General features: G+C 46.5%; 1 protein-coding gene across 9 annotated transcripts in view; it reads left to right on the forward strand.

Annotated features, from left to right (window-relative positions):
* gbf1 (golgi brefeldin A resistant guanine nucleotide exchange factor 1) overlaps positions 1–16,022 on the forward strand; it is a 237,543-nt gene that overhangs the window by 195,292 nt on the left and 26,229 nt on the right. For all 9 annotated transcript variants that reach the window (XM_038782817.1, XM_038782820.1, XM_038782818.1 and 6 more), the window contains 2 exons: positions 4,311–4,375; positions 6,731–6,854. In XM_038782817.1, the coding sequence (XP_038638745.1) occupies positions 4,311–4,375; positions 6,731–6,854 (189 nt within the window). The remainder of the gene's footprint in view (positions 1–4,310; positions 4,376–6,730; positions 6,855–16,022) is intronic.

Genomic DNA, 16,022 nt, shown 5'->3' on the forward strand with positions numbered 1-16,022 from the left:
CAGCTGATTACCATCTTCCCAAGGGCAACTAGAGATGGATAAAAATGGCAGCCTTGCCTGTGATACCCATATCGCATGAATGAATAAAGTAAAATTAAAAAGTCAGAGATGGAAAGGTGTGTTCGTTTCTAAAAATATCTGAATAAGAATCATGAGTTCCAATTTTTTCAGTAGCACGCAGGAACATCCAAACTGTTGAACACACGGTGTGATGTCATTTCAAAATCCCTGTAGAAGAACATTTTCCCCTTCTGACTAAATTAGATGACGGAGTGATGAACATAGAACATACAGTGCAGAAAGAGGCCATTTGGCCCACCGAATCTGCATCGACCCACTTAAGCCCTCATTTCCACCCTATCCCCGTAACCCAATAATCCCTTCTAAACTTTTTGGACACTGAGGGCAATTTAGCATGGCCAATCCACCTAACCTGCACATCTTTGGACTGTGGGAGGAAACCGGAGCACCCGGAGGAAACCCACGCAGACACGGGGAGAACGTGCAGACACCGCACAGGCAGTGGCCCAGCGGCAAATCGAACCTGGGACCCTGGCACCGTGAAGCCACAGTGCTAACCACTGTGCTACTGTGCTGCCCGATATATCCAGGAACATTGTACAGCAAATGTTGCACTGAAGATTTGAGGCATTGGAACATCTAACAAAGTTAATAAGATATATTCAACAGAAGTTAAATAAAAACTAAGGCAGGAAAGACTGGAAAAATGCAGCAATGTCCATCAATATCTGAAAAGAGCCACGATTGGTCAACTTGTGTGTGGAAACCGATATTCAGAAATCTCATTGAAACATACAAGATTCTGAAGGGGGTTGACAGAGTAGGCACCGAGGTTATATCCCCTGGCTAGGGGAGTTGAACCCAGGACAGGGACTTGATCATTTCGGACTGAGATGAAAGAAGACTTTTTTCACCCAAAGGGTTATGAATCTTTGGAATTCTATACTCCAAAGGGTTACAGAAGTTTCAATGTTGAATTTGTTTAAGGCTGAGATAGACAGGTTGATTATTAGTGTCTGGGAATCAAAGGATCTGGGAACTGGGCTTGAAAGTGGGGTTGAGGCAGAAAATCAGCCATGATTGTATTGAATGGAGGGACCGGCTCAATGGGCTGTATGTAAGGTGTACTCCTTTTTTTAAAACTCAACAATGGTATGCAAGACCAGCCTAATGTGAAGTCAAATAGTGAAGTTAGCTCTACTAACTTTGTCATTAAAGACCCCTGATGGATTTAATGGCATTGTTCAAGATCTGGAAGAATTGATAAGTACACAACTTTATCTCATTCAGGCTTTGATAAGGTACGAGAAATATTGAGGTGAGTAAAGTAGTTCCATGATAGAACAGTAATGAGAGTGGGACCAACAACTTTGGTCAGAAATGTATAACATTGGTGTTCAGATGGCAGGATTGGAGAGGGAGCAGGGTAAAGAAAGATGACATTCTGTTGCTGAAGTTTAGATTAAGCTCACCACTGGTTGGAAAGGTGGATTGGAAAGAAGTTGGACAATCAAAGTGTTAACCAGTGCAAGATGCGCTCACACTGAATGGCAGTATTTAACCAATGGTGGTTTCGTCTGCTTTTGGTCAATGGGATGCAAGGTCATGCAATGTTTTTAATAGCGATTGATATTGTTCAATGTATTATTTTGATTAAACAAAATGAACGTTGTCACCCTATAATAGTGGTACCTGCAGAAAGAAACTTTATACAGAAATGCAAAGAGGACACCATTTTAATTCAACTATTCTCATTTTAGCCTCCCTTATCTGCTTTACATCCTTACTACTTCCTTAAATCACTGTAACATTCTGGTTCAATCCCTTGTGCAGTTGGGGTGGGAGGTGTGGGAGATGTTATTTGTGCAATGCGAACATTTGGACAAGAAACATTGTGAAAAGACCATTATTGCTGAAGTTGTAGCTATATCAGTATCCATTCACGCTTCTGTGATTATCAGCAGGTTCATCACCTGACCTTTCAAAGGCTAAACATTGATAGTTTATTCTTGACTGCTACAAGAAGCTGGTTATATTAATCTGCTGAAATATGAGCTGGATTTTATTCTCAGCTACATTAACAGACTGTCAAGATTTAAAATTTACTAAGTGCTAAATTAGCTTTAAAGGGTTTAAATTTACTTTTGGTTCATTTCCAAGCTGACAAGTCAAAAATCCCAGCTAATTCCTCTGTCAAAAATTGCACCATTATTTGGGAAACTGATTTCAGTAAAAAGTGTCCCAATTGTTGGATTTCCTTTGATTTTGAACATTGTTGTAATAATCGCACCCTTGCAGAAAAGCTCACATGTTTTCTTCAGCAAATAACCACTGTGATGGGCTGGTGATGGTGCTGTAAATTTATCCTGTTGGAATTGCTGGGGCAGCACTTTCTATTCAGTCAGGATGGTTAGAAGCATGAATAGCTTGGCTGCAAACCATGTCTTTCATTTCTATAATGTGGCTGTAATTTACTGGGGATTATGTTGCACTTTCACCCATGCGTTTGAAGGAAAATTTAGTATTGTGCATTATACTTGCCCCATCCAGGCCAAGCTGAAGTGTTTGACCATGTGCCCCAACTAAAACTACAAAGTGGTTGAGTACAGTGGGTTGTAAACACGAGGGGCAATCAAGTTCTCTGAAGAAAAAAATGGATTAGAGATCATTTTGCCTAATAAAAGTATTTGAGTGCAGCCAACGAGCCTTGCGTCTACAAAGAGAAATGTTGTGTAAATGTTGATGAAGTTGAAGGGGGTTTAACTTTGACTGCATTAAAAACAGCACCCTGGGTGATATTGCTGGGTCATGCACATGATTTAATTGATGCTGACTATCATGTTCTATATGGTGGGTTTAGATTTTGAAGCCTTCCAATCCTCTATGAGGAAACCCCCCCCCCCCCCCCCCATGGCATTCATATTAAACAATGCGCTGGGAAGAAAAGCTAGGAAATCTGCCCAGGCATGATTTCTCAGGCTGGTCTGAAGTTCTAAACCCTTATTGTGTGTGGTTTACATATTTCAGTTTGTTATCCTTGCCTGCTGAATGTACATTTGGAACATGTTATTGTTCTCCCAATCGACAGCAGAAAGAAAGCGCCAAAATAAAGGAGAGTTATTCTCCACCTTTGCTAATAGCAGGGTGATGATGCCACCTGCTGTTCAGTTCCCAGAACAGCAATTTTAAATAGTTTCAATTTTTTTCCACTGTCATTGAAGGGCTGTTGCTTTCAATCAGCTATGTTTCTGATTGGTGTGTCTTGATCTCCTGCTATCTTGATGTAGAATCAGAGGAACTCCATAAAATGGGGAAGATAGTCGTGCAGTTTGTTTTAGTGTATCTTCACACTCACACACTTTTATCTTTTTTTTGAGGGAATAGTGGGCATGTGTTGAAAAGGTTCTTGAGCTGATTATCCGCCCCTTGGACTGCATTCTAAATGCTCCATCTGTGGCCAACAAACCCTGGTGTTGGACTCAAATCTAGACTCCTTGTCCAGAGGTAGGGACACTACCACTGTGCCGAAGGAGGCCATTTGGCTTATCGAGTCTGCACCAACTCCCTGAAAGAGCGCCCTACCTAGGCCCACCCACTCCCCTGTAAAGCCGTGACCCCCCACTAACCGTTGAGCACTAAGGGACAATTTATCATGGCCAATCCACTTGACCTGCACATCTTTGGACTGTGGGAGGAAACCAGAGCATCCGGAGGAAACCCACGCAGACATGGGGAGAAAGTGCAAACTCCACATACCTGAGGCCGGAATTGAACCCAGGCCCCTGGTGCTGTGAGGCAGCAGTGCTAACCCCACCATGCTGCCCATATTAAAGTCATTGGGCTAGTAATCCAGAGGCCCAGGCTAATACACGGTGGCTGGTGGAATTTAAATTCAATTAATAAAATCTAGAATTGAAAGCTAATCTCAGCAATATGAATCTATCGTTAATTATTATGAAAACCTATACGGTTCACTAATGTCCTTTAGGGAAGGAAACCTGCCATTGTCACCCTGTCCGGACTCACCGCAATGTGGCTGATGACTGAGTAAGGCTCTCCGTTCAAGGGCAGTTTAGGATGGACAATAAATGATGGCATTGCCAGTGACACCCTCAACCCATGAAGGGACAGAAAAATATTCTTGCTGACGAATATCTGTTTTATATTACATAATTACCCAGTCATATAGAGAGTTTTGTTTAAACCTGTTTCTAACTTTTATTTTTAAAGTATTTAAATAAAATAGAACTGACCAATTATGATTCTGAAAAGTAATTTTGTTTATGAAGGTCGAAGACTTTGTTGAACCCAATGGGAAAATCTCTCTCCAGCGTGAAGAAACTCCTTCAAATCGGTAGGAAGGCATTTACATCATTGAATGATTCAATTTGTGCTTGATTGGTGTTCGATTTTGAGTGTTAAGTGGAAACTAGCCATTGTTCAGAAAAAGCCATGTCTCTCCATTTCGAGAGAGAGAGAGACACAATTAGTTATATAAACCTTGAGGGACACCACTCTGCACATATGGGGCTCGGCGAGGAGGCAGTTCTGCATGAACTACAGAACCAGAATGGAGATGGAACCCATGCTGTTGACGTCATTCTGCACCACGCTCCAGCCATCTAACTAACTGAGCAAAGTGGCTCCCAGTGTTGTCACATTGTAATTGTTTAATACTTCCACCTGTCCTGTTCATTTCAGTTTGATTCGGAGAATACGTTGATGTTCACACCACACGGCAGAGCTGTTGGAGAATTGACACCCAATACAGTATTCCGGTTAGGCAGAGGGTAACGGGACCCAAATAAGTGAGAAGGCAACTGAGGAGGAGAAGAAAGTAGGAGGGAGAGAGAGAGAGGCAGTGGGGAGAAGAAATCGTTGAGTTATATTGATGGATGATGGGGAAAGGGGAGCGAATAGTAAATGGGGAGATGAGATGAGATTAGTGCAGTGGTGGGCAGGAAGAGAGGAGCGGGGGGGGGGGAATAACGAGGAGGACAGGGAGGCGGGGGTGTCAAGACAGTGTTGCCAACTCTCGACATTCCTTGTGGTTTCAGCTGCAGTCTCCCAACTCATCGCCAAAACACCTTTTTCCATATCTCCCCTATCTTTCCAGCCAATAAACCAAAGTGTTTCATTTTAAACAAAAAATACAATTACCCCGTGCTCGCAGTACAGTCCAGGGATTTAATCTGGCATTCCTAGACAATCCATGAGGGTTGGTAACACATACTGGAGGGGGTTGGGGAGGGATGGGAATGGGAGGGTTCATTAGTTTCCCAGGGTCCATTTTAATGTTCGTTGAAATGAGGCAAAAGATGATTTTGTTTTTTGCTGCAATCATATCCTACCCCACTTCCACCGTTGCTGAATAATAAGCATATGCATTAATTGGTATGAAAATCATTACCTCTATAACTATTAATTATGTTTCATTCTCATTGTGTAAAACACCATCACAAATAAGTATTGAACATTTTATAGAACCGATATTCAAACTCTTTGTGCTACCTTTTTATGCAGTGATTCAAAAATTCACCATTAAATAGATGTTTGGAGAGACTTTAAGTATGCTTTGAAATATCTGGCACGATTCAGCCACTGAGCCCCAAATCTGGCTCCGCACCGGGTGGAGACTCTCACAAGACTCACCCGACTCGCTCCGTCTGGCACGATCTGGATCATGCCCTGGCTCGGCTCATTTATATACCCGGACACCATTTTCACCCAGTGCCCAGGAGTCGACAGCTGGGCCTGCGAGACCTCGACAGGGCACCGTTTAGTACTGATTTCCATAAACATGGACAAGGCGTGGTGGAACCTCGGGAGGGGAGGGGGATTTGCAGGCCATTAGGGACCCTGGGTGATTGGGGACAGTGCAGTTTAGTACCGGGGCACCTTAGCACTGGCACACTGGCAGTGCTGCGCTGACACTGCCAGGGGCATCCCAAAGCGCTTTTTAAAAAAAGAGTACCAGATTATTTGTTTCCAATTAAGGGGAAAATGTAACGTGGCCATTACACTGCACATCTTTGGGCGTGGGGGTGAGACCCACACAAACGAGTGGGGAATGTGCAAACTCCACACGGACAGTGACCTGGGGCCGGGATTAAGCCCAGGTCCTCTGCACAGTGAGGCAGAACTGCGCCACTGTGCTGACCTGGGGGCACTGCCAAGATGGAAGTGCCAAGGTGCCTGGACACCAGGTTGGCACCGCTAGGGTTTGGGCCAGGGAAGTGGGTAGGGCTTGCCCATTAGAGGGGAGTGCCGGGGGGTTCCTGGGCCTCCGAGGTGGGAGGGGCAATAAAAGCAGGGGGTACCTGAAAAAGAGGAGTGGGGGGGGGGGGGGGGGGGGGAAGGAGAAGGGGAGAGAGGGTGTAGAGATCTGGGCTACTGTTAAAATGGCACCCCGATCTGCGAGGAACCAGTCCTCAAAAAACCGACTAGTGTGACCAGTGGAAAAGTGTTGCTGAATTTCGGCACTGCAGCGGCTGACACGCACCCGCCAAATGCAGCCAAAAGCGGACTTAGCTTCAAGTTAGCTGAATCGTCCCAATTGTATGCAAAAGCTGACTGCAAAAATCTGGTCAAAACTATTAATAGCTTTAAAGGAGGTGAACATTTCTGCTGTAACTTTTGTCCAGTTTCTATAAAACAAGTGTGCTTTTCAGAGTTCTCGGCAGCTAATATGTTTTGTGTTGAAACGCAGTGGTGAGTCCACAGTCCTGAGCTTTGTTAGTTGGCTCACATTAAGCGGTAATGAGCCATCCAGCCTAAGGGGACCCTCAGTAGAGAACGAAGAGGCCAAACAAGCAGCCCTGGAATGCATTAAGGTAAATTAACTCTGTGTTACATCATTGTCTGGGAGGTGGCTAACATTTGGTGGACTTCTGTAGTTTCTAATGAACTAAATATAACATAACCATGAATGAAAGCTGTGGTAGGGAATAAAATAATGACGCTTTCTTATAATTGGTGCATCTGCCCAGAATCATTGCATTGCATTATTTCAGATTTTTGCCACTTGCCATTTGTTTCTCTTTATTTCATTAATTTTGTCTGCATAAATGTTTTTGTTGTCTATCAGTACTTTTTAATATGTTAGCGGGAGCAGAAGCATGCCTTCTGTTCTAAATATATTCATGTTAGTCAAATGGCACTTAGCATTAGTAGAGATCAAGAAGAATTGAAATTGTTCTCATACCTCCCTAGCGTATTTGGTGATGTAGGGAGGACACACATTAATGACAGACCTTGAAATTAAGTTGTGTAAATATCAGCATGTGAATTCATAACATGTCTGTCTTGGCAAACCTCCCAAACACTATTATTTAAATGCAACATGTGTCTTTAACAATTACAGGTTAACTGTGCTGCAAATCAGCAACTGTGGCAGCACTTCGTCTTCCACCTCTCCATCTCATTCTATTCCTCTATAGAATTGACAGGCCCAACTGATTCTGGGCAATGGTAACCCCAAGGATGTTGATGGTGGGGGATTCCGCAATGGTAAAGCCATTGAATGGCATGGGGAGTTGGTTTGATTATCTTGTGGAAGATGGTCCGTGCCTGGCACTTGTGTGGCACAAATGTTATCTGCCACTTAGCAGCCCAAATCTGAATATTATCGAGGTCTTACTGCATATGGGCATGGATTGCTTCAGTATCTGAGGAGTCATGAATGGTGCTGGACATTGGGCAATCAGTAGTGAACATCCCACTTCCGGCCTTATGATGGAGAGGCCATTGGCCCGATTTCACTTTACTCCAGTTTAGCTAGGGCTCCTTGATGCCATACTCGGTCAAATGCTGCCTTGATGTCGAGGGCAGTCACTCTCACCTCACCTCTGGTATTCAGCTCTTTTGTCCATGTTTGACCCAAGACTGTAATGAGGTCAGGAGCTGAGTGGCCCTGGCGGAACCCAAGCTGAGCGTCAGTCAGCAGGTTGTTGGTGAATTAAGTGCCGCTTAATAACACTGTTGATGACCCCTTCCATTACTTTGTTGATATTCGAGAGTAGACTGATGGGACGGCAGTGGCCGGGTTGGATTTTATTGACAGGACAGACCGGGACAATTTTCCACATTGCCTGGTAGATGCTAGCTAGGTTACAGCTAGTTCTGGAGCTGGAGCTGGATGAACTTCGGATCATCCGGGAGGCAGAGGGGGTAATAGAGAAGAGTTACAGGGAGGTAGCCACACCCAAGGTATAGGACAGGAGTAGCTGGGTTGCATAGAACATTACAGCACAGTACAGGCCCTTCAGCCCTCGATGTTGCGCCGACCTGTGAAACCCCTTAAAGCCCATCTACACTATTCCCTTATCCAATGACCATTTGAATATAGAACATAGAGCATTACAGTCAGGGGAAGGAAAATGAATGGGCAGACAGTGCAGGGATCCCTTGTGGCCGTTCCCCTTCAAAACAAGTATACCGTTTTGGATGCTGTTTGGGGGGGGGGGGGGGGGGGGGGGGGGCCTAGTGGCCAGGTCTCTGGCACTGAGTCTGGCTCTGTGGCTCAGAAGGAAAGGGGGGAGAATAGAAAAGCAATAGTGATAGGAGACTCAATGGTTAGGGGAATAGATAGGAGATTCTGTGGTCGCGAGCGAGACATCCGGAAGGTATGTTACCTCCCGGGTGCCAGGGCCAGCGATGTCTCGGATCGAGTCTACAGGATTCTTAAGGGGGAGGGTGAGCAACCAGAAGTTGTGGTGCACATAGGCACCAACAACATAGCTAAGAAAAGGGATGAGGATCTAAAAAGTGATTTTAGGGAGTTAGGTTGGAAGCTAAAGAGCAGGACTAGCAGAGTAGTGATCTCAGGATTACTACCGGTGCCACATGCAAGTGAGGCAAGGAACAGAGAGCGAGTGCAGCTGAACACATGGCTACAGGGCTGGTGCAGGAGAGAAGGCTTCAGATGTGGATCATTGGGATATCTTCTGGGAAAGGTGGGGCCTGTACATGAACGACAGATTGCACCTAAACTGGAGGGGCACCAATATCCTGGGTGCTCTTCGGGAGGGTTTAAACTAGTTTGCCAGGGGGATGGTAACGAAAGCCATGGATCAGAGGATAGAGTAGCTGTTGAACAGGCAGAAATAGTATGCAGCAAGTCTGTGAGGAAGGATAGACTTGATAGGGCAAAGTTGCACTCAGTGGAATGGGTTAACGTGTGTCTGTTTAAATGAATGGAGTGTCAGGAATAAGGGAGATGAACTTCGAGCATGGATCAGTACTTGGAACTACGATGTTGTGGCCATTCCTGAGACATGGATTTCATAGGGGCAGGAATGGTTGTTAGATGTTCCGGGGTTTAGATGTTTTAAGAAGAATAGGGAGGGAGGTAAAAGAGGAAGGGGAGTAGCACTGTTAATTAGGGAGTGCACCACAGCTGCAGAAAAGGAGGTAGTTGAGGAGGGTTTGTCTACTGAGTCAGTATGAGTTGAAGTCAGAAACAGGAAAGGAGCAGTCACTTTATTGGGAGTGTTCTATAGACCCCCCCCCCCCCCCCCAATAGCAGCAGAGAGATAGAGGAACAGATTGGGCAGCAGATCTTGGAAAAGTGCAGAAGTAACAGAGTTGTCGTGGGTGACTTCAACTTCCCTAATATTGACTGGAACCTCCTTAGTGCAAATGGTTTGGATGGAGCCGATTTTGTCAGGTGTGTACAGGAAGGATTCCTAACTCAATATGTAGATAGGCCGACTAGGGGGGAGGCCATATTGGACTTGGTTCTCGGCAACAAACCAGGCCAGGTGTCAGATGTCTCGGTGGGAGAGCATTTCGGTGACAGTGACCACAACTCCTTGACCTTTACCATAGTCATGGAGAGGGATAGGAACACGCAGTATGGGAAGGTATTTAATTGGGGAAGGGGAAATTGTACTGCTATTAGACAGGAGCTGAGGAGCATAAAGTGGGATCAATTGTTGGGGATTGTTAAAGGAGCACTTGCTGCGAGTACTGAATAGTTTTGTCCCACTGAGACAAGGAAGGAGTGGTAAGGTGAAGGAGCCTTGGATGATAAGAGAAGTGGAGCTTCTAGTCAAGTGGAAGAAGGAAGCTTACGTAAGGTTGAAAAAGCAAGGATCTGACTTGGCTCTAGAGGGTTACAAGGTAGCCAGGAAGGAACTCAAAAATGGACTGAGGAGAGCTGGAAGGGGGCATGAAAAAGCCCTGGCGGGAAGGATTAGGGAAAACCCCAAGGCGTTCTCACTTATGTGATAAATAAGAGGATGATCAGAGTGAGAGTAGGGCCGATCAGGGATAGTGGAGGAACTTGTGCCTAGAGTCTGAAGAGATGGGGGAGGCCCTAAATGAATACTTTGCTTTAGTATTCACTAGAGAGAGGGACCTTGTTGCCCATGAGAACAGTGTGAACCAGGTTAATAGACTCGAACAGGTTGATATTAAGAAGGAGGATGTGCTGGAAATTGTGAGAGCATCAGGATAGATAAGTCCCCTGGGCCTGACGGGATATACCCAAGGTTACTACGGGAAGCGAGGGAGGAGATTGCTGCGCCGTTGGCAATGATCTTTGCGTCCTCACTCTCCACTGGAGTAGTACCGGATGATTGGAGGGAGGCGAATGTTGTTCCCCTATTTAAGAAAGGGAATAGGGAAATCCCTGGGAATTGAAGACACATCAGTCTTGCGTCTGTGGTGAGCAAAATATTGGAAAGGACTCTGAGAGATAGGATTTATGATTATTTAGAAAAACATAGTTTGAATAAAGATAGTCAGCATGGCTTTGTGAGGGGCAGGTCATGCCTCACAAGCCTCATCGAATTCTTTGAGGATGTGACGAGACACATTGACGAACGTCGGGCAGTGGATGTGGTGTATATGGATTTCAGTAAGGCATTTGATAAGGTTCCCCATGGTAGGCACATTCAGAATGTTAGGAGGCATGGGATACAGGGAAATTTGGCTGTCTGGGTACAGAATTGGCTGGCCGAAAGAAGACAGCGAGTGGTAGTGGATGGAAAGTATTCCGTCTGGAGATTGGTGACCAATTGTGTCCTGCAAGGATCTGTTCTGGGACCTCTGCTCTTTGTGGTTTTTATGAATGACTTGGATGAGGAAGCACAAGGGTGGGTTAGTAAGTTTGCCGATGACACGAAGGTTGGTGGAGTTGTAGATAGTATTGAGTGTTGTTGCAGGTTACAATAGGGCATTGACAGGATGCAGAGCTGGGCTGAGAAGTGGCAGATGGAGTTCAACCTTGATAAATGTGAAGTGATTCATTTTGGGAGGTTGAATTTGAATGCTGAATACAGGGTTAAAGGCAGGATTCTTGGAAGTGTGGAGGAACGGAGGGATCTTGGGATCCACGTACATAGATCCCTCAAAGTTACCACCCAAGTTGATAGGCTTGTTAAGAAGGCGTATGGTGTGTTGGCTTTCATTAATAGTGGGATTGAGTTAAATAGTCGCGAGGTTTTGCTGCAGCTTTATAAAACTCTAGTTAGACCACACTTGGAATATTGTGTCCAGTTCTGGTCGCCTCATTATAGGAAGGATGTGGATGCTTTGGAGAGGATACAGAGGAGATTTACCAGGATGCTGCCTGGACTGGAGGGCATGTCTTATGAAGAAAGGTTCAGGGAGCTAGGGCTTTTCTCACTGGAACGAAGAAGGCAGAGAGGTGACTTGATAGAGGTGTACAAGGTGATGAGAGACATGGATAGAGTGGATAGCCAGAGACTTTTCCCCAGGGTGGAAATGGCTGTCACGAGGGGACATCATTTTAAGGTATGAGGGAGATGTCAAAGGTCGATTCTTTAATGTGGAGATGCCGGCGTTGGACTGGGGTGAGCACAGTAAGAAGTCTTACAACACCAGGTTAAAGTCCAACAGGTTTGTTTCAAACACGAGCTTTCGGAGCACGGCTCCTTCTTCAGGTGAATGGAAAGGCTTGTTCCAGAAATGTTTATATAGACCCAGTCAGAGATGCCCCGGAATGCGAGCACCTGCAGGCAATCAAATCATCAAAGATGCAGAGAGAGAGGTAACTCCAGGTTAAAGAGGTGTGAATTGTCCCAAGCCAGTTCAGTCGGTAGGCCTCTGCAAGTCCAGGCTTGTTGGTGGGGGCCGAATGTAATGCGACATGAATCCCAGATCCCGGTTGAGTCCGCATTCATGCGTGCGGAACTTAGCTATAAGTTTTTGCTCAGCAATTTTGCGTTGTCGCGTCTCCTGAAGGCCTCCTTGTAGAATGCTGACCCGGAGATCAGAGGCTGAATGTCCTTGACTGCTGAAGTGTTCCCCAACTGGAAGGGAACAGTCCTGCCTGTTGATAGTCGCACGATGCCCGTTTATTCGTTGTCGCAGTGTCTGCATGGTCTCGCCAATGTACCACGCTTCGGGACATCCTTTCCTGCAGCGTATGAGGTAGACTACATTGGTCGAGTCGCACGAGTATGCGCCGCGTACCAGGTGGGTGGTGTTTCCACGTGTAATGGTGGTGTCCATGTCGATGATCTGGCATGTCTTGCAGAGATTACCCTGGCAGGGTTTTGTGGTGTTGTGGTTGCTGTTCTGAAGGCTGGGTAATTTGCTGCAAACAATGGTTTGTTTGAGGTTGCGCGGTTGTTTGAAGGCCAGTAGTGGGGGTGTGGGGATGACCTTGGCAAGATGTCCATCCTCGCTGATGATGTGTTGGAGGCTGCGAAGAAGATGTCGTAGTTTCTCCGCCCCAGGAAAGTACTGGACGACGAAGGGTACTCTGTCAGTGGTGTCCCGTGTTTGTCTTCTGAGGAGGTCGGTGCGGTTTTTTGCTGTGGCGCGGTGGAACTGTCGATCAATGAGTCGAGCGCCATATCCCGTTCGTACGAGGGCATCTTTCAGCATCTGTAGGTGTCTTTTGCCCTCCTCCTTGTCTGAGCAGATCCTGTGTATACGGAGGGCTTGTCCATAGGGGATGGCTTCTTTAATGTGTTTCGGGTGAAAGCTGGAGAAGTGGAGCATCGTGAGATTATCTGTGGGCTTGCGGTAAAGCGAGGTGCTGAGGTGACCGTCCTTGATGGAGACGAGTGTGTCCAAGAATGGAACTGAATTTGGAGAATAGTCCATGGTGAGTTTGATGGTGGGATGGAACTTATTGATGTCATCGTGTAGTCGTTTCAGTGATGTCTCGCCGTGGGTCCAAAGGAAAAAAATGTCATCGATGTATCTGGTGTATAGCATCGGTTGAAAGTCCTGTGTGGTGAGGAAGTCCTGTTCAAACTTGTGCATGAAGATGTTGGCATATTGAGGTGCAAATTTGGTCCCCATGGCTGTTCCGTGCGTCTGGATGAAGAATTTGTTGTTGAAGGTGAAGACGTTGTGGTCTAGAATGAAACGGATGAGTTGCAGAATTGCGTCTGGAGATTGGCAGTTGTCGGTGTTGAGGACTGAGGCTGTTGCAGCAATGCCGTCGTCATGGGGGATGCTGGTGTAGAGTGCCGAGACATCCATTGTGACGAGGAATGTTCCTGGTTCAACTGGTCCATGGGTGCTGAGTTTCTGCTTGGACCAGCTTGGACCCATGGACCAGTTGAACCAGGAACATTCCTCGTCACAATGGATGTCTCGGCACTCTACACCAGCATCCCCCATGACGACGGCATTGCTGCAACAGCCTCAGTCCTCAACACCGACAACTGCCAATCTCCAGACGCAATTCTGCAACTCATCCGTTTCATTCTAGACCACAACGTCTTCACCTTCGACAACAAATTCTTCATCCAGACGCACGGAACAGCCATGGGGACCAAATTTGCACCTCAATATGCCAACATCTTCATGCACAAGTTTGAACAGGACTTCCTCACCACACAGGACTTTCAACCGATGCTATACACCAGATACATCGATGACATTTTTTTCCTTTGGACCCACGGCGAGACATCACTGAAACGACTACACGATGACATCAATAAGTTCCATCCCACCATCAAACTCACCATGGACTATTCTCCAAATTCAGTTCCATTCTTGGACACACTCGTCTCCATCAAGGACGGTCACCTCAGCACCTCGCTTTACCGCAAGCCCACAGATAATCTCACGATGCTCCACTTCTCCAGCTTTCACCCGAAACACATTAAAGAAGCCATCCCCTATGGACAAGCCCTCCGTATACACAGGATCTGCTCAGACAAGGAGGAGCGCAACAGACACCTACAGATGCTGAAAGATGCCCTCGTACGAACGGGATATGGCGCTCGACTCATTGATCGACAGTTCCACCGCGCCACAGCAAAAAACCGCACCGACCTCCTCAGAAGACAAACACGGGACACCACTGACAGAGTACCCTTCGTCGTCCAGTACTTTCCTGGGGCGGAGAAACTACGACATCTTCTTCGCAGCCTCCAACACATCATCAGCGAGGATGGACATCTTGCCAAGGTCATCCCCACACCCCCACTACTGGCCTTCAAACAACCGCGCAACCTCAAACAAACCATTGTTTGCAGCAAATTACCCAGCCTTCAGAACAGCAACCACAACACCACAAAACCCTGCCAGGGTAATCTCTGCAAGACATGCCAGATCATCGACATGGACACCACCATTACACGTGGAAACACCACCCACCTGGTACGCGGCGCATACTCGTGCGACTCGACCAATGTAGTCTACCTCATACGCTGCAGGAAAGGATGTCCCGAAGCGTGGTACATTGGCGAGACCATGCAGACACTGCGACAACGAATAAACGGGCATCGTGCGACTATCAACAGGCAGGACTGTTCCCTTCCAGTTGGGGAACACTTCAGCAGTCAAGGACATTCAGCCTCTGATCTCCGGGTCAGCATTCTACAAGGAGGCCTTCAGGAGACGCGACAACGCAAAATTGCTGAGCAAAAACTTATAGCTAAGTTCCGCACGCATGAATGCGGACTCAACCGGGATCTGGGATTCATGTCGCATTACATTCGGCCCCCACCAACAAGCCTGGACTTGCAGAGGCCTACCGACTGAACTGGCTTGGGACAATTCACACCTCTTTAACCTGGAGTTACCTCTCTCTCTGCATCTTTGATGATTTGATTGCCTGCAGGTGCTCGCATTCCGGGGCATCTCTGACTGGGTCTATATAAACATTTCTGGAACAAGCCTTTCCATTCACCTGAAGAAGGAGCCGTGCTCCGAAAGCTCGTGTTTGAAACAAACCTGTTGGACTTTAACCTGGTGTTGTAAGACTTCTTACTGTCGATTCTTTACACAGAGAGTGGTGGGTGTGCGGACTGCACTGCCAGCATGGTCGAAGCTGGGAACTCGGGAGGAGGCCGAGATGGATCATCCATTCAGTACCTCTGGCTAAAGATTGTTGAAAATGCCTTGTCTTTTGTACTGATGTGCTGGGCTCCCCCATAGTTTATGATGCCGATTTATTTGGCCACCTCCACCAGTTTAATTGTCCATCACCATTCACGATTGGATGTGGTAGGACCGCAGAGATTAAGGGGGGGGGGGACCTTGCTGACTGTGCTGCCACTTGTAGTCTGTCCTGACCGTGGTGTATGGGGCATTGTAAGGTATTATCCATGAGTATGACTATGCCAGGCTGTTGCTTGACTAGTCTGTGAGACAGATCCCTCAATTTTGACACAAACCCCAGATGTTAGGCAGGAGGACGTTGCCGGGTCGACAGGGCTGGGTTTGCCGTTATCATTTATGATGCCTCAGTTCGTGTTGAATGATCAGTCTGGGTTCACTCCTTTTGTAGACTTTGTAATGGTTGATATGCGAGTGGCCTCCTTGGCCATTTGAGAGTGTGTTCAAGAGTCAACCACATTGCTGTGGGTCTGGATTCATGTGTGGGCCAGACCAGGTGAGGATGGAAGATTTCCCTCCCTAAAGGACATTGTTGGGGTTTCATGGTCACTATTACTGAGACAAGCTTTTTAATTCCAGATTTAGTAACTGAATTTAAACTCAGTGCAGTTCAGACCCGTGTTCCCAGAGCATTAGCCTGGGTTCCTATTCAGTGTTACTGTTCAGGT

Source organism: Scyliorhinus canicula, chromosome 22, assembly GCF_902713615.1.
Source record: "Scyliorhinus canicula chromosome 22, sScyCan1.1, whole genome shotgun sequence".
In the NCBI taxonomy this organism is placed as follows: domain Eukaryota; kingdom Metazoa; phylum Chordata; class Chondrichthyes; order Carcharhiniformes; family Scyliorhinidae; genus Scyliorhinus; species Scyliorhinus canicula.